At 40.6% G+C, this 16,937-nt stretch overlaps 2 protein-coding genes across 5 annotated transcripts; one reads left to right on the top strand and one right to left on the bottom strand.

Annotated features, from left to right (window-relative positions):
- Positions 1–1,917: 1,917 nt before the first annotated feature.
- LOC5513987 (GTP-binding protein ypt1) lies at positions 1,918–3,332 on the bottom strand. The gene is made up of 2 exons (XM_048727865.1): positions 3,044–3,332; positions 1,918–2,936 (listed from the first exon to the last, which is right to left on the bottom strand). Exon 2 carries the CDS (start codon positions 2,663–2,665, stop codon positions 2,036–2,038), a length of 630 nt encoding a protein of 209 aa, XP_048583822.1. The 5' UTR covers positions 2,666–2,936; positions 3,044–3,332; the 3' UTR covers positions 1,918–2,035.
- Positions 3,333–5,393: 2,061 nt separating this feature from the next.
- Positions 5,394–16,502, top strand: LOC5513989 (neuronal acetylcholine receptor subunit alpha-9-like). Of its 4 annotated transcripts, none has more exons than XM_048727862.1 (7): positions 5,394–5,457; positions 10,679–10,733; positions 11,846–11,985; positions 12,279–12,323; positions 12,621–12,730; positions 13,052–13,497; positions 14,039–16,502. In XM_048727862.1, exons 2-7 carry the CDS (start codon positions 10,679–10,681, stop codon positions 14,737–14,739), a joined length of 1,497 nt encoding a protein of 498 aa, XP_048583819.1. In that variant the 5' UTR covers positions 5,394–5,457; the 3' UTR covers positions 14,740–16,502. The 4 variants fall into 4 exon arrangements, with proteins under 4 accessions (XP_048583819.1, XP_048583818.1, XP_048583817.1 ...); XM_048727861.1 differs by lacking the exon at positions 5,394–5,457 and adding an exon at positions 6,656–6,963 and having other exon boundaries at positions 10,674–10,733; XM_048727860.1 differs by lacking the exon at positions 5,394–5,457 and adding an exon at positions 6,657–6,963.
- Positions 16,503–16,937: the final 435 nt, after the last annotated feature.

The following is a 16,937-nucleotide window of genomic DNA, read 5'->3' as shown; positions in this document are numbered from 1 at the left end:
GGCGAGGCCGGAGGTATTTGTCCCGCGCTACACACTTTTTTACAATTCATTCGCTTGAATGTTAAACAATAATTCAGCATCTAGATACATAATCTGTAAGGATAATAAGTTTCTAAAAACCTGGGAACACCTTTACTAGTCATAATACGGGAAAGTTATTCGTTACCAACCATTACCTGCACTCTAACAGTGATTAATCTGCTCTCGAGTGAGGCGTGTAATTTCAAAATGTAGGCTCTACTACAACTAAGTTTCAAAATACGCTTTGATAACCAAAATAGTAGAAGAAAAAGAGACAAGAAAAGATCAGTGGCCGAGGCCAATGACCTGGTGTACAGTACACTTCAACTCGAATGGACATAGGTGTCATTGGGGAACTAGCGGACTTGACGCACAACCCCTGTATACGCGCCTGATTAATCAATCTATATTTGTCCCGAGTGTGGCTTAAACAGAGTTTTGTTGTGGCTTTTAGAATGTACCAAATAATCGTAGAAAAAATATCGGGAAAGATCCTTCTTTCACTTTCAGATAAATGTCATTATTGTATACTGAGGAGTTGGATTTATTGGGCCTTCTATGTATTTGGGTGTGTAGTCTGAGAATAATGTTTTGACGAACATTGCAGCTCTTTATGTGCCTGATGTGCCCGCGATAACAGTCACGGATAATTTTTATCGCCAACGAATTGCTGGAAGATCTTTATTTAAATTTTTAGTACCCTGCTACAACCTATGACACAATCGACCTTCCCTGCTTTTCAAAATGTTTCAAAGTGTTGACGTTGACTGGTGTAGCGCTGGGTAATAGACGTGAGACGCGTTTCGAGGCTCTTTCCTCTTCATCGTTGTCTAGTGCCAAACGTATCTGTCATATCTACCTTTCTAGCCCTCTTTACATTTTCCCGGTATATCTTTATAGTTACTGACTAGCCTCTGGAACCAGGGTTTCTTTAAAATCAAAATACTACCTTCTCACGAAGACAACAAAACCTTTGACTCGTGACAATAGAGTAAGTTGTTGTCTACACAGCTAGATATGGGATTTTTAAACTTAAATACTATATATAAAGTTAGCTATCGAAGTCGAATTTTGATAGTGCTTTTAATGACAGAGTAGTTTAATTATAATTTATACAAACAAGCAGCTTGTAGTGATCATGAATGCTTCAAATAAACAGTCTGGGTTTTTTTTTTGCGAGTTTTATTGGTTTGTATGCTTTGTGTAACCAAAAATTGTTAATCGAATGTTTAGCCTTGGTCTTAAGTCTTGTGGTCAGCATATAAATGCTTATTGTATCAGTTTCTTATTTCAGGAATATTTATTATCGTTACCACATGAAGGTTTTTCTACTTTTCTTCTCTAACAATTAGGTCGAATTATTAACAATTCAGTTATCGACAGTCGAAGTCGGATTATCAACAGTCGAAGTCGAATTATCAACTGTCGAAGTCAAATTATCAACAGTTAAGTCGAATTATCAACAAGTCGAATTATCAACATCAAAGTCTAATTATCAACATCGAGGTCGAATTATCAACAATAGCAAGTCGATATATATATCAACATTAGCATAGTCATCATCATCATTATCATCATCATCACCATCAGCCTCACCATTATTGTTATTTTTTCTTTTGCAACTTTTTGGTGGAATCGTTGTTTGATTCTCTCTGGTTTTGGCAGCGTGCTCTTTCTCTACAGAGCTTTTTATCATTATGGACCCTCCCCCCCCAAAAAAAAAACACACACACACTAATCACTCCTTTAAATGATCCCAAAATAATAAAAGAGGTTCGAGGATCTCGTACCGTGACACACGGTATTGATTGATCTGTCGCTATGCATTGCGTAAAAAGATTACTCTAGAACCTTTCCGGTCCATGGCTTTGTTTTGTTTCAACATGAGTACAAACATTTTAGTTTCCGCTTGAGTCTCTTTTATTGTATTATAGAAAACTAGAGGTAACGCTATACAACCTTTCATCGATCTTGTTAATGTAGTACTTATGTGCTACAAAAACTCTACTGTTATCTATCCAAACCCGCAGCATTTGTGACTTTGTTCAACAGAGACTCCGTCTGAAAGTTTCAAAGGGCATGCGTCAGTTGAGTTGCCCGCAGTAGGTGATGTCAGCGGTGATCCAAGCTTAGCCTTCAGTTCGGCAGCCATTGTGCGAAACACGCTCTCAACATTCGTAGAATCCTTGGCGCTAGTCTCAATAAACGAAATATCCAACTTTTCAGCAAATTCTTTGGCAGTATTGTACCCTACCTGTCGGCAATCTATAAGGTCACATTTATTACCGACTAGAATAGTGTTAACACCTTCGCAAGCGTACTCGGAGACTTCCTCCAGCCACTGGCTTAAGTGAAGGAACGTCTCGCTTTCATTCACATCATATATGAGTACAATACCGTGAGCGCTTCTATAATAAGCGGTTGTCAGAGTCCTGAATCTCTCCTGGCCCGCCGTGTCCCAGATCTGTAGCTTGATTGTCTTGCCATCGACGGTGAGGGTTCGTATTTTGAAGTCGACGCCAATTGTACTGATGTATGTGTTGCTGAATGTGTCATCCGCGAAACGAAGAAGAAGACTTGATTTTCCTACCCCAGAATCACCAATAAGAAGCAGTTTGAATAGATAGTCGTACTCGGAATTCATAACCAATTTTAAATACACCCCGCAAATATGGTACTATAATAAATGCTTTTCCTAGGCCTTTTCCTAGAAATCTGCTTGTTGGTGTCGGATACTTGCGTCAGCTTGTTCTCATGACAGCGCGGAATTGTTCATATATCCCATGTATTTCTAATTCCTTTGCTTTGCTTCCAAAGGTCAATGAAGCCTGAGATTTAAGCCAAACAACCTGCTGCAGACGTCTGCTAGTGGATGATGCCAATCAAAACCTTCGCGCTAGTAAACACTTGATAGCCTGGATCAATAGTGAACATAAATTCCACGATCTCGTCGTTGAGAATTGAGCTATAAATGATATCACAATAAAAAATTTATACCAAAGAATAAAGCTAGAAAACCCACATCTCGCCTGAATTAACTTCTTTCCCTCAAGTGCGACAGTCCTCAAATTTTATGCAACGGTAGTCAGTCCTTTCGGCCTTTTATGATTTATGCAGTATCCTCGCTGATATCTAATTAAGCCACCTTATACCATATTTCCGTCGCAGAGGAACTATTTCTCGTTATGGACGCACCGTGGGTGCTCGGAGATTTAAGCAGGTACCCGGGGTCATGTGTGACCTGTCTTTTGTCTCTTCTTGTCATTTTATATCAAATTAATTCAAGTATAATATAACAGCGACTTTTGGGAGGCGACAATTGTGGATTCGATCACGAAATGGGGCCATTAGGCACTCATTGGAGAGGGAGCCTACGGTGGAATGTGAAGGACCCTTGTATACTCGGAGACCCAGTGTTTTGGGGGGCCAAAAACGCTGAATCATTGATTACGGGGTCCATGTTGAAATCTCACCGAGTACCTGAGTACGTCCACGAGTACCACGGTCTTCGAAGCAGAACACGAAACAAAGTCATTTTTCTCCAGGCAAAAAAAGGAGCTATTTCAAAAAGCAGGAGTATACGTTTTGAGCCGAAGTTGATATTATATGCTAACAAATAACCGGCTATACTCTTTCAATATATGCGTTTTGACATGTCGCGTGAAATTTTCGTTTTTACGTTTCACATATCAGTTTTATTTTATTTCACATATCAGTTTTATGGTGATATCAACGATAGCTTTGTCATAGCTATCTTCAAATTTTACTATTTCATATTTCACTCTTCTGGGCAGCTCTATATTTTTTATTGACAAATCAGGGTCAGTTTTTTGGGGTATGACACCCATTACTTCAAGTAAATATCACCCACAATACTATATACTTCATAACAAATCCGGATGGCCACTCTTAGACGACCAAGATCTACCAGTCTGTTGGGTTGGGTTGGTATAACTAGAAAGACTACAAACAAAGCTGTAGAAAACTGGATTTGATTACCGCTTTCCAGAGCCTATTCTCGCACCCGAACTCCAGGGTTGTAGTTTCCTATACGCCAATACACACGTCACTACTTCAAACATTTTTGTGAACAGCTTTATGGCCCGCCCAGGGATATGAGGGGGCAAGCGTAGTCGAATCTAAAAATAACGAATGTTATAGAACTGCACCAGAAAAGGGCAGAGCATGATCCAGCCATCAATTCTAATTTTTTTTTATATTTTAAAAGGGGGTTAGTTTTGTCTAAAAAGTTTTGAGTAATTCAGAAATCGAGAACCCGCCTCAGCTCAAGTAATGGCATCTTTTTTGTTATGGCATCCTTTTGTTCTACCGGTGGCTTTCACGAACTTTTGATGTTAATAATAAACAATCAAGGACAATTGCATTTTATGATACCCAAATCGAGAGCGTCTGGATTTTCTTGAACTTTATTTTTTCTTTATTATGCAGTTTTTTCGTGATGGCAGTACAAAGCCCCCTGATGAAAGTTCACTTTTAGCACTGATTGTTTTCAATAATATACAAAAGCCATTAAAAGTTATTAGGGAAGACAATCGATCCAATACATTGTCGCACAACGGGCAGCATGTTTAGAATCTCATGTTTCTCAAAGCGTGCCTCTCAATATTTAATAGCTATTCCAGGATAGTTTTGATTGAGTATAATTTGTTTTTCAGTGACATACATTAAGCAAACATATTTTGTTCTTAAGGACATAAATGTTGTTAAAAAGACATAAATGTTGCATTTTACGCTTCATAGAATTAATTTATCCAGCAATCAAGTATTTGAATGAAGTGGCCTTTTGGGCCTTTCGCCTAAATATCAGCTCAGATGAGAAACTTTTTTTAGTAGAAAGAAGTAGTTAAGTCTATCATGAATATTTGTGTATTTTGTAAGAGTAGCTCCCCTACGATGCAAATTAAGAGTTCCCAACATTTTGTTTTTATTCAATTTCACAATAATGTCAAAAACAAAGTCACAAATTAGTTTTAGATAAGACTTAATTTACACCTCATCTTTATCACAAAGATCACAGTAAATTTTTTGGCGTTCGAAACACTAACGAAAAAAGCTCTCGTTTTCATTTTCAAGATTTTTTAAATAGGGATCCGCGCAGTTGCTTTTTTTTTATCCGAACCTTCTAGGAGTGTTCCAATTGAGATTTCTTAAATATTTACACTACTGCATAAAAGATATTCACATGGCTTTATTTTGCCTGATATCTTGTAAATTTTACATATAACATTTACCATTATACATTTTTCCCAAAGCATGTATTTCTATTTATAGTACCTTCCTTTGCCGCGGAGTTCCCGCTGAGAGAAAGTCAATGAGAAACTCACTATGAAATCAAATAAAGATAAATTACACTGTCCTATGTCTTCTTCGCCCATTAAGCAAAAGCCGCAGAAGATGACATATGTGAGTTAAAAGGTGAGTAACTTAAAAAAAAAACAGAAATACTCGTGTTGTGGAGGTTATTTGTTTGGAGCAAGACTTTCAACATTTCTAACATGGTAAAAGAAGAATAGTTTTTGAAAGAGCTAAGCTTATTTGACCTCATTCTTCATATAAAGAAGGAACGGATAGTAATTGCGCAGTGACATGTTTTATATTTCCATATTTTCTTCGTTCGTATTCTAAGGTCTACTAAGAGTTTGAAACCATTTTGTTGGTGTTTCTACATGAGCTCGAGGAGAGCGACAGGTTTTCCTATTCCATTCTGCGTTTGTCTGTCAAAGCGCGCGCTTAAATAAACAGGTTTTCACTTCTAACGCTTAATAATGATTATTGTGTGTAAAATGGATTTTAGGTGTACATTTATTTTTTCCGTCAAAAGCAATCATTTTCTCTAAAATAGTTCTCATCGGCCATGATCGCCTTTTCGCGAAAAAAATTCTACGGCATTCGCAATATTGGGTTGATCTTTTACATACTCTTTGCCCTTTTCTAATAACAAATACGCCTTATGCACCACCGTTTATTATAATATATAGGCTCAGGGTTTGACTGCAAACATAAAGATAATACAAACTGTAGAATTTGACACTGATCTAGGTGAAAAAAAATATTGTATTTTTGTAAGAAGAGTTCAAAGGAAATTTCCTAATTGTTTTATTTCATAATCCATCTTTTCGAAAAAGTGATTTTAGCCATCAGACCTTCGTCGGAAGCCTTCCTTTTGTCGATTTAGTTATTCAGATGACTTCTTTCCGTTATTGAGAAGGGCTACCAGCTGATGGGAAATTGAAGTAAGAAGATGCCGTTGTACCCAGCGCCGGTTATGAGCTTCCGTAGACCTTAGAAACTCAACTTGTGTTTAGAATATTCCAAAAGATTTGCCTATACTTCACAGCCCTTTTTCATCGAAATATTTTTGAGTCGATATTAAAGCAAGGGACGATATTATCTTGTGAGAACATTTAAATGTTTCATAATATCTTTATTTCTCCTTAGCAGGGCTTGCTCTTGGGGTAAGAATTTTGAATTAAGAGCTGGAAAAGAGCCGCAATTAAAAGTTCATTAAGAGATGCATTTATGACTTGTAGCCATGGCTACAATGACTTGATAATTACCTGTAGATTCTAAAGCTTTTATCTTACCATCGAGAGGGCAAGTGCTTTGGAAAAGGCGAGCTCCCTGGGGACTTGAAAAAGACGCTTATGGAAAACAGCGCACACACAAATAGCACGGCTGGAATATAACCTCAAAATCGGCCCGCTATTTTTTTTTTTTTATCTCGCAAGTCCAGTTATTTAAGGTTCAATTTAATTACGTGAATGAGCTTTTAATGTTCTTCAATCAAGGCAGACCAGAATTTATTGGAAGTACTTTTGTTTTGATGTGATGATATGACAATTTGAATGACGTTTGAATGACAATTCACATTCGCTACGGATATAACATTGTGGAAGCCAGTCTCTACTGCCTGCGAAAAAGGTATGGATTCCTTTAGAAAATGAGAATGGTAGACTCATAAACAGCTAAGCTAACTTAGCAATAAGTTGGAGATTGAAATCTCTTGCTCTTTGAAAAATCGCAAACAGATAAAAGTCTCCATTCATCATAATTGTAGTGCAAGGAACTACCATCCTGAAATATATCTTTTGACTACTGAAATTGACGTTGTCTCATAAAATTGTTAACAAATATAACAGTTTGTTTAAATATTACTGTTTTTATGTTAGTCAATTAGCAACTGACTTTGTAACGTCATTACATATTCACGAGAATTCACTCTGATGAAGCACTTTCGTTCTGTCTTTGCTCCATTTTTTTCTTTGGGTTTTGCCTGGCGCCGAAGAAATGTCCTTGTTAAAATGTGAAGCTAGGGAATGAACCTATTTGAAAAAAACACATCAATTATGGAATCTCCAGGTTGACTTTCTCACATGTGGGCTCAAAAGCGATATGAGATAAAGATTCATGAGACATAAGATAAAATTGATTTTCGACTGCGGTCGCCGTCAAAAGAGTTTTTTGACAAAATTTCAAGTATGTTTTTTTTCTAGGTAAAGAAAAAAGATGTCTTAATGTTATAACTTTTTAGAAAATGTTAGCAGAGTTGAATCTGCCGGGTCAACAGTAAGAGAAAACAGTATGTTGGTTTTGCTTCAAATTTCTTGCCTTCATATAAGCTTATCATTTCAGACTAGAGTTAAACCCAGTTTTTATTCTGCCCGCACTCATTCTTGATGATGCATTAATGCAAAATTATATTTTTATTCATCTGTAATGGCTCAACTCGGGATCCTTTGCTATGGTCCCCATTTTGTAGAATGCTCAAAATTCATTATACGAAATCATTATAAATGCCTCCTTTTGTCCGACTCACTGGTGATACACTCAGAGATGGCGGCGGCTGCTTCAAGTAATTTAATGAACTTTTTTTTCTGGCAAATGCACCGCTGACGATTATATAGATATCAAGAAAAGGTAAAAATCTGAGCATCCAGCTGTGAGAACATCGCAATATTTGTCTTTATAGAAGAAATATTCTTTGAGTTTGATGATTTAATGACTAGTAATCCAGTCATGCATAGTCCAAATATTAGCAGGTCATTTACACTGCGAATGAAGGATGTAATTAATTATTGGACTGATTCGTGAGAACACTACGCGTTCATCCCTTTACGGCCCGCTCAGAAACAACGCCAAATTTTGAGATGATTTTTTTTGTATGGTAAAAATATCATTGTCCTTGTTTGCTTGGGTCGTAGAGGAACTTGTAGGACCCTCAAAGCTTTGCTTTTGGCCATTAAACAATAGAAAATTTATGGCATACATAACTTCCAGTACGATCCATGCGATCAGGTTAATAGCCATATATTTCAGTCATCGAGCACACATCTAAAGGGGGAGGGGCTAGTTTATTTCCACCAAGCTCTAAGCAGGTCGTCAACACCTTCCAAAGACAAGCTTTACTATGCTGATTTTATGAAATAACTAAAATGTCTAATAAAACGACAAAATGAGTAAAAAAAATGACTGATTCCCAATTAGAAGAAAATTTTTTTGCCAGATGTAGCAAAGCTCCGCGCGCTACCTTAGGCAAACAGGTTGCGAGAACGCGCGCTACCTTAGGCAAACATGTTGCGAGAACGCGCGCTACCTTAGGCAAACATGTTGCGAGAACGCGCGCTACCTTAGCCAAACAGGTTGCGAGAACGCGCGCTACCTTAGGCAAACATGTTGCGAGAACGCGCGCTACCTTAGGCAAACAGGTTGCGAGAACGCGCGCTACCTTAGGCAAACAGGTTGCGAGAACGCGCGCTACCTTAGGCAAACATGTTGCGAGAACGCGCGCTACCTTAGGCAAACAGGTTGCGAGAGCGCGCGCTTCCTTAGGCAAACAGGTTGCGAGAACGCGCGCTACCTTAGGCAAACAGGTTGCGAGAACGCACGCTACCTTAATTAAGGTTGGTTCTCACTTGGACGTAAGCGCAAGGGAAAAGCACGTAGTTTTACGATTCTCACTAGAACATAAGCGCAAGAGAACGCAACTGCTTGATTTTCTTGCGCTTACGCTTGTGTTTGACCGATTCTCACTTGTGTTGCGCTTCCGTTTGCGCTTTCGCTTGCGCTTGCGTCCTAGTGAGAACCAACCTTTAGGCAAACAGGTTGCGAGAATGCGCGCTGCCTTAGCCAAACAGGTTTCAAGAACTCGCGCTACCTTAGGCAAAACAGGTTGCGAGAACGCACGCTACCTTAGCCAAACAGGCTGCGAGAACGCGCGCTACCTTAGCCAAACAGGCTGCGAAAAACTCGTGCTACCTTTGCCAAATAGTTTGCGAGAAAGGTGCTTTTATCAAGTAACGGGGCCAAAGTAGCCTCGTCTACATATTGCGTCCCCTCTTTAAAGTCCGCCATTTTAAATCTTAATCAGAATAGCCTGGGACGAGTCATGTTTCAATGTAACTTTTATTGGTGCCATACTTTCTCGCTTTCTGATTGGCTAATTTAAAACGTACGCTATTAAGGCCTGGAAAGCATTACAATGACTAGCCACACCTAAAATGTTATGTCCAATAGCACTGTAGGTAAAACGTTGTGCTCGTGTTATGCGCCGTGTGGGACTGAGGCGATGAATAAATGGAAGAAGCAATGTTATTACGCCAAGAGACAAGCTCGCTGAATGGGCCACTTGGGCTTGTGTATTATACACAAAGCTTTTCGAGTAGTGGGTACGACCAATAAGCCTTATATGAAGTACCTACATTGCATGACAACCAAGCATAAGAATAGGACAAAATACAGCCAGTCATCGCGATGAGAACTGGATTCAACAAAAATCGCAATAAGGGATATCTCCCAAGTAGATCCCTGCTTAGAGCCGCGATATTATCTTAAAGTTATTATTGTGATCTAATAAGCTTTTAAATGTATATCACAATATATCATGATTTAGTCAATTCTGAACAATTAAAGTTTGACCATAATAAGGCCGGATTACTCCACCCGCCCGTTGATTTCTTTTTCGTACCGATTAGAAAGCTGAGCATCTAATACAAGTAAGAAACCATGGGAATAGGAGACTTTACACATGCAGAAAGGTTGCTTGTGTCAACATTTGTACCATTGATACAACTTCTGCACGGTGGCCTTGAGCAAAAATTAAAAATGGAAAACTGTTATGCGGATTTTTTTACCAACACGAAGCTTGTGATAAAATGGTAACCCCCACGATAGTCTTTGTTACTGCGGTGGAGTCGTTGCCGGTGTCAATACCGTAGACAACAATACTTCAACCAAAGAAATTGTGGATCTCATTATTTTTAATTTCAACTTTACAAGCTTAAAGAACTTTCACCAGCTGCTGCTTAAAAAAAATGTTGTCTCCACAAATAAGTTTTGAAGACGGCTCACAATCGATTTGGCAATAAGGTCACAGTCTATCCGTGCTTACTCGTGCTGAATCGACGCACTTGCTTTGGAGGTTTATCTTCGAGGGGACATTACGCTTTGTTAAAACAATTATCTTAAAGTAGAAATTTAATTGGTCATATTTTCTAAGCATGCACACGCAAATAGCATCCAACAGAAATGTGGCTCAGACTATAAAAAGGGATTTTGGGAACCACTTCGACCCATCTCCAGAAAATATGCACAAATGCTTAAGTAACACTCTTTGTTTCTCTTCTTTGTGCAAGTAAAGATGAGACGCTTGCGCTGGGAGTCACTGTATTTTCTACTGTGCACGTTGACAGCAGGTTAGTAAATATTAAGATATCATTAGTTCATCTAAGGTTTAGTTCTTCATAGGGACGTAGTAAGCGCTTGCGCAAGCGACCGAAAACGTCAGGGAAATGAGTGAAGACTTTCTTCGTTGCGGTTGTGTTCTTTGCATTCGGGGTCCTGGCTAGCACGGGGGCTAGAGCAGAAATTTACAAACGACGTTTGAAAAAAAAAAATGCGTCAAACAAATATCTGAATCTTGCCCCCCCCCCCCCCCCCCCCCTCTCCTGAGCAGTTAACTTCCGGCTACAGCCTTATGCATAGTGCACACTAGCAACATAACGATATGGGCGCGCGCACTATGTTTAGCCCGACATAATGACATAAAAGAAAAAAAACATGTTTTTTCTCTTATGTCGTTATATCCATGTCGTTATGTCGAAGATAAGAGTGCGCGCGCCCATGTCGTTATGTCGATATGTCGCTAGTGTGCACTAGGCATTAGCAATCATAAAAACGTTCTCCCCCTCTGAGCATTTTCTTCTGGCTACAGCCTAGGCAATCCTAAAAACGTTACACCAATTTATAGTTACCTGACGGCAAAATTCATTTTATTTCAAAATATCAGTGGAATGCTATGGTATCTTGAGCACTATGTGCTAATCTCCGCGGTAGTTTAGCGTAAAATGGTTCTGGGGGAGACAAAACGTTGAGAATTTAATCGACATTTCTCGCTTACTGAGTGAAAGTGCTATAAGCTGATTATTCTAGGTCCTTAGGCTAACGTTGTTGTTGACGAAGAGGCTCAACGGTTTTGGAGAGCGAGTTGTCGCACAGTTACAATTAAGCTATATAAAAACTACAGGCATAATGTTTGGAATCCAATTTAATGAGACTGTCAGCCACCTATTTAAAAAATAGCGGTAGCGGTATCGTCTTGCAGACCTGTGTAGCCAACCTATTATCCTCGCTACGAAGGATTTGCACGCTGGCATTGTAAAAACCTATTGTAAGAAAGCGAGCTCAAGCCGGGAACGACGCTCTTCGTAGTGGTCTACAACCGACACGCGACGGGCTTATTGGATGCTTTAAAATAGTAAGAAAGAATTGAACATCATTATTTCATTGTGTTGTATGATCAATTTAGTTTCAGACGCATCGCGTAACGAGAAACGTCTTCTTGAGAAGCTGCTCACGGGGTATGACCGAAACGAGCGACCCGTTCTGAACGACAACGAGTCTGTCACCGTCACGCTAGGCCTGACACTCAACCAGATAGTAGACGTGGTAAGCATCGCATCCATATAAAGGCAGGGAGTGGGGACTATGTCACTCAACCAGATAGTAGACGTGGTAAGCAACGCATCCATATGAGGGCAGGGGGTGGGGACTATGCCTGACACTCAACAAGATAGTAGACGTGGTAAGCAACGCATCCATAGAAGGGCAGGGGGTAAGGGAATGGGGAATAGGACTTACACTCAACCAGATAGTAGACGTGTTACGTCACGCACCCATATAAGGGCAGGGGGTGGGGACTAGCAGAATGGACTCCTGACAAATTTTTGACATATTTTCAGGATGAAAAGAATCAGTTGCTGACTACAAGTACCTGGATCAGGCAGGTTGGTTGCATGGTGAAACGGAACGAAGGATCAAATTCTGCTCTTGCGAGATTCACGGATAAATGAATATAATCTACTTCAAGCTGACAAAATTCTAAAGTAGGACAACTTTTTATGATCAGATACATTAGAGGGAAATTTTACGAGAGAGAAAAAACGAGAACAAAGCTAGATGCTGACGTCCGATTTCCACAAACGAGTTTTCTTAATATCAGGAAACAATCCACCGAATTCATCATAGCAGGTATTAGATAATGTTTTTGTTTTGATAAGAAACTGAATCATTTTATGTCACAGATCTGGTACAACCCTTTACTGACGTGGAATGTGACAGAATATGGTGGACTGAAGACGATTAACGTGTCTCCGACAATCATATGGCTTCCGGATATTGTACTCTACGACAAGTAAGTCTGCATATCAACCACGAGATACAGTTTTCTAATTTAATACAAAAAAACCAGTCCGGCATACGTATATACTGGAACGTATCCTTAACGAGCGATTTGAAGGTGCTATGTGATTGCTTCTTACCAGACCATGGTTTATTCGATATTTCACTACAAGAAGAGGAGGCTTCAGAAACAAGAATAAACCCTTTCCGTTTGAGAAATAAAAAGAATCGCAGGTTCCCCACTTCTAGTGCTGGCAAATGGAAACTCGGTTTCTCTTATCTTATAAAAGTAATGGATTGCCTTCACGAATTGATGACGTTATTCTCCTTACAGTGCGGACCCGGATGTAACTTTTGGCGGAAACCTGGACAGACTCAACACGCGGGTGGTCCTCCGTTACGACGGCCGCAACACGTGGCTCGCCCCAGTCACATTTCGAAGCAACTGTCCAATAGACGTCAAGCATTTCCCATTTGACACCCAGTACTGCCCACTCAAATTCGGCTCTTGGACTTACGACGGCTTTCGGCTTGACGTCGTAAACGAGAGCTCTGCGGCAGACCTTGGAAAGTACATTCCGAGTGCTGAATGGAACCTTCAGTCTGCCGAGAGCAAACGTAACGTTCTCAAGTACTTCTGTTGCGATGAGCCGTATCCGGATGTGACGTTTACGTTCGTAATTCGACGGAGGTCGCTGTTCTACATGATGAATTTGATTTTGCCGCTGGTCACCATCACCGCACTGGTCAATGTATCGTTTGTGCTTCCAGCAGAATCAGGTATGATAAGCCCAAGATAAACGTTCCCTTTATAAAATATATTTCTATCAGCACGAATGGGCAGGGGCTGATCCAGGAGGGGAGGGGGCGAAACAAGGGTTTCAAGAAAGGGGGGCGGATTCAATGTTGTTCCGTGTATTTCCTTATATGTTTTTGTTATTTCAAAGCCAAATATCTGAAAATAGGGGGGAGGGGGGCGGGGCCCTAAATCCGCCCCTGATGGGTGATGAGAATTTGTTTGTATAATAAGATATTATATATATTTTCATTTCTAATTAAATAAAGTATATATATTATCAGATTTTAATTGATAAAAATCAGTTGGACCAAGAGTCGTATTGCATGCAGATCACCGCCTTGAAAAGAGTTTAGCAGTGTCCCATCGAAAAAAAGAGTATTCGCCATCTTTTTTGATAATCTCTTATTGGACTTTTGAGTATGCTTTTCTATGTGCACCATATTGTTTGATGATGCCTTATCCTGTGTTTTTGTGCGCACCATCTTGCTTGATGATTTCTTCCTGTACTTTGTGTATGCTTAGGTGAACGTACCTCGCTATCCATCACCATCCTCCTCGCCATGACCGTTTTCATGCTGGTCGTCGCCGAGACTATCCCGCCAACCTCCGATGCCATCCCTCTTATTGCAAAGTTCTATATGGCCGGCATGATAGAGATGGCTGTAGCACTTGTATGGACTTGTTACATTCTGAAATACTACCACTCAGACTGTATGGAAATGCCGCATTGGGTTCGCAAATATATCCTGGGTTACTTAGGGAACTTCTTCGGCATTCGAATGGAAAACCTAAAGCGGTATTCCGAACACTCGAAAATCATGCGAGCGCATGGTGAAAACATTGATGTGGTCTTTAGACCAGAATCTACGAAGGATTCATTGAGAGACGAGCATCTCCAGGAACAGTTGATTCCTAAAGTGATTGACGGTGACAAGTGCTACTCGAACCCGACAAGACAGCACATGTACAGTGGACGGAACGGATTCATCGGCGGGAGCCTAGGGGGTGCAGAGCACCCAGCCTTGGCTCTTGGGGAGAAGATACTTCAGAAGGTAGAGACGTTGGTGGAAAACTCGATCGTAGACGACAAAGTGAATATTCACAAGGAAGAGTGGAGGATTGCTGCCATGGTCATGGATAAGGTCTCGCTCTGGGTATTTAGTATAACTGTTCTTGTGACGGTGTTAGCTTGTTTCTTGCAAGCGCCAGAATATGTAGCTTGAGGAGTTAGCAAGCTTCCTGAAGAGGACTCAGGCAGGAAAAAAATTCCATGACTTAACTGTGAGTGAAGAACTGATTCTTGAAAGAGAAATACGAAGATTGAGATGCAAGATAGGGAGGTTAATATATGAGACTCGACTATAAGAACCAAGAGCTGCGGAACACACCGAAAAGCGTGTCGTGGGAGAAGAGGCGGGGCTGAGCTATCGCAAACTCAAGAAAGGTTTCGAAGATCACTTAGTACAGTTCACTAAAAATGGCCAAAGGTGAACAGCTTCGACCCCTCTAGTCCCGCGGCCCTTGCAACAGTCCATACTAGCCGCTCGCTGCACCTCTGATGGTCCTTTTACTATTGCCATTCTTGCTACGGTGTAAACGTGCAAGTACCAGAAGCCCTTCCTCAGAGATTGGGACAAAAATCAAGAGATTTTCCCTATAGTCCAATCATTTACCCTGGTGCTTTCATTGTGTCACTGTAAACCACAAAGGATCATCAACAGTGCACAATACGCAAAAATAAAATTTTATGACGTCACTATATGCCACAGGAACGTACCCAGAATTTTTCTTTGGGCGGGGGAAGGGGGGATGCGAAATATAAAATAAGTGGACCTAATTTTCCCGGGAGGGAAGGGGGAAGGAGGGAGTTCTCATAAAAATCTAACCACCTCCGAAAGAACAAAAAGGGATTTTTTATGCCTTTGCAGTATCTCCACGGGACGTTTATTGTCGGATTCGGCTACATACCAGAGTGATCTAGCTCATGATTTTTAGTTTTGTCTACAAATAGCACGTCTATTGAGAACCAAAAGTGGAATTTCGGTGCGTTCGCACCCCCTGCTCCCCCCCTGGATACGCGCCTGGGCCATGCTCAGCCCCAAGTTACTATATTTACAAGGCATTTCAAAGATACAAAAAGCCCAAATAGCGGTGTTCGTGAACCAAAGGAATAAATACAATACACCAAAAATGGTATTCGACTCTGCCAAATTTCGTCTTTAATAAGACTAGTAAGACAGGGGTCTGCCCTGAAGAAGTCTTATTAAAGACGAAAATTTGGCAGAGTCGAATACCAGTTTTTGGTGTGTTGGCATTTAGGTATAGAACAAGGAACGTAAGGAAGGACAGTCAGCATGCCACTGATGTATTCTTTTCCTTCCAATGATTTCATAAATTGGCTTGGTAAACTCCCTGTAGGCCGCGCCGTTTAGGCCTTTGAAGTGTTCTACATGAGCTCTATATGTATGTCGCTGAAGGCTGTAAAAGACTTTGCTGGCTAGATTCGCTTATAATCTTATTGCCTTTGCTGTTGTCTATTCATAATATACTGCTTGCTGATAATGAATCGTCTGTGTAATACCTTCAGGCGCGTACACAGGGGGGTAGACTGGGGGATAGACTAGGGGGTGCACAGGGGGGTACACTGGGGGGTGCGCGCCGCCCCCCTTGGCGGCCAAAAAGTTGGTCATTTCTTATCAACGAATCTTCATCTCAAATTCTATAGTATTTCCATGATGCCCCCCCCCCCCCCCCCCCCCCCTCTAGCAAATCCTGGGTACGCGCCTGACCTTTACATTAGCGAATTTAGAGGGGAATTTACGGGTTTGACATTACAGGGATTAAGGGAGGGGAGGAGGGCAAATGAGGAGAAGGCGTAAAATGTACAAGAAATATGCTCCTTATGGGGGGTGGGGGGTGGGTAACAAATCAACCACTAATGGATCAGCCCATGCAAAACCTTTCTTGAATAAACATATCAGTAATAGTCCTGAACTTTTGCCGGGCCCCCCATACACCTTCCCCAGCTCTCTTGCGCGGCCATGCACAAAGCTAGAAAAACAATCTACGAACGATTAAAAGAATAACCTAACAAAATCGCCAGCTAGATTTGGACGTACTCAAATGTGTCGTGTACCGGGGATATTGTTCTAAACATTTTTATTCAAAAGTGTCTCAAAACTGTTATTTGTCATTTGTAATCAGTCTTTTATCGAAACACCAAAAAAAAAAAAGACTAATTTCAGATGATTACGCAATAAGCGCGAGTAAATAGAATACTCCAGACCGGGCGTGCCAAGTAGTGGTAGACCCTTCCACCTTTAGGAGTCAAAGGCCGCGCCTGACTTTTGTTGTTGTTTTGTTTTAGAATCTGGAGGCCCGTTTCTCCAACATTTTTGTCGGATTGATCAAATAGAAGGGT

Source organism: Nematostella vectensis, chromosome 5, assembly GCF_932526225.1.
Source record: "Nematostella vectensis chromosome 5, jaNemVect1.1, whole genome shotgun sequence".
NCBI lineage: Eukaryota > Metazoa > Cnidaria > Anthozoa > Actiniaria > Edwardsiidae > Nematostella > Nematostella vectensis.
Note: the sequence above shows the minus strand (reverse complement) of the source record. Positions and strands in the feature narration are given on the sequence as shown.

Excerpts from the sequence above, each read along its gene's own strand:
- LOC5513987 (XM_048727865.1), bottom strand. The coding sequence starts at position 2,665 with ATGAATTCCGAGTACGACTATCTATTCAAACTGCTTCTTATTGGTGAT.
- LOC5513989 (XM_048727862.1), top strand. The coding sequence starts at position 10,679 with ATGAGACGCTTGCGCTGGGAGTCACTGTATTTTCTACTGTGCACGTTG. Across the intron at positions 10,734-11,845 it reads ACTGTGCACGTTGACAGCAG|TTTCAGACGCATCGCGTAAC; the intron begins GTTAGTAAATAT and ends TGATCAATTTAG. Across the intron at positions 12,324-12,620 it reads CAAGTACCTGGATCAGGCAG|ATCTGGTACAACCCTTTACT; the intron begins GTTGGTTGCATG and ends TTTATGTCACAG.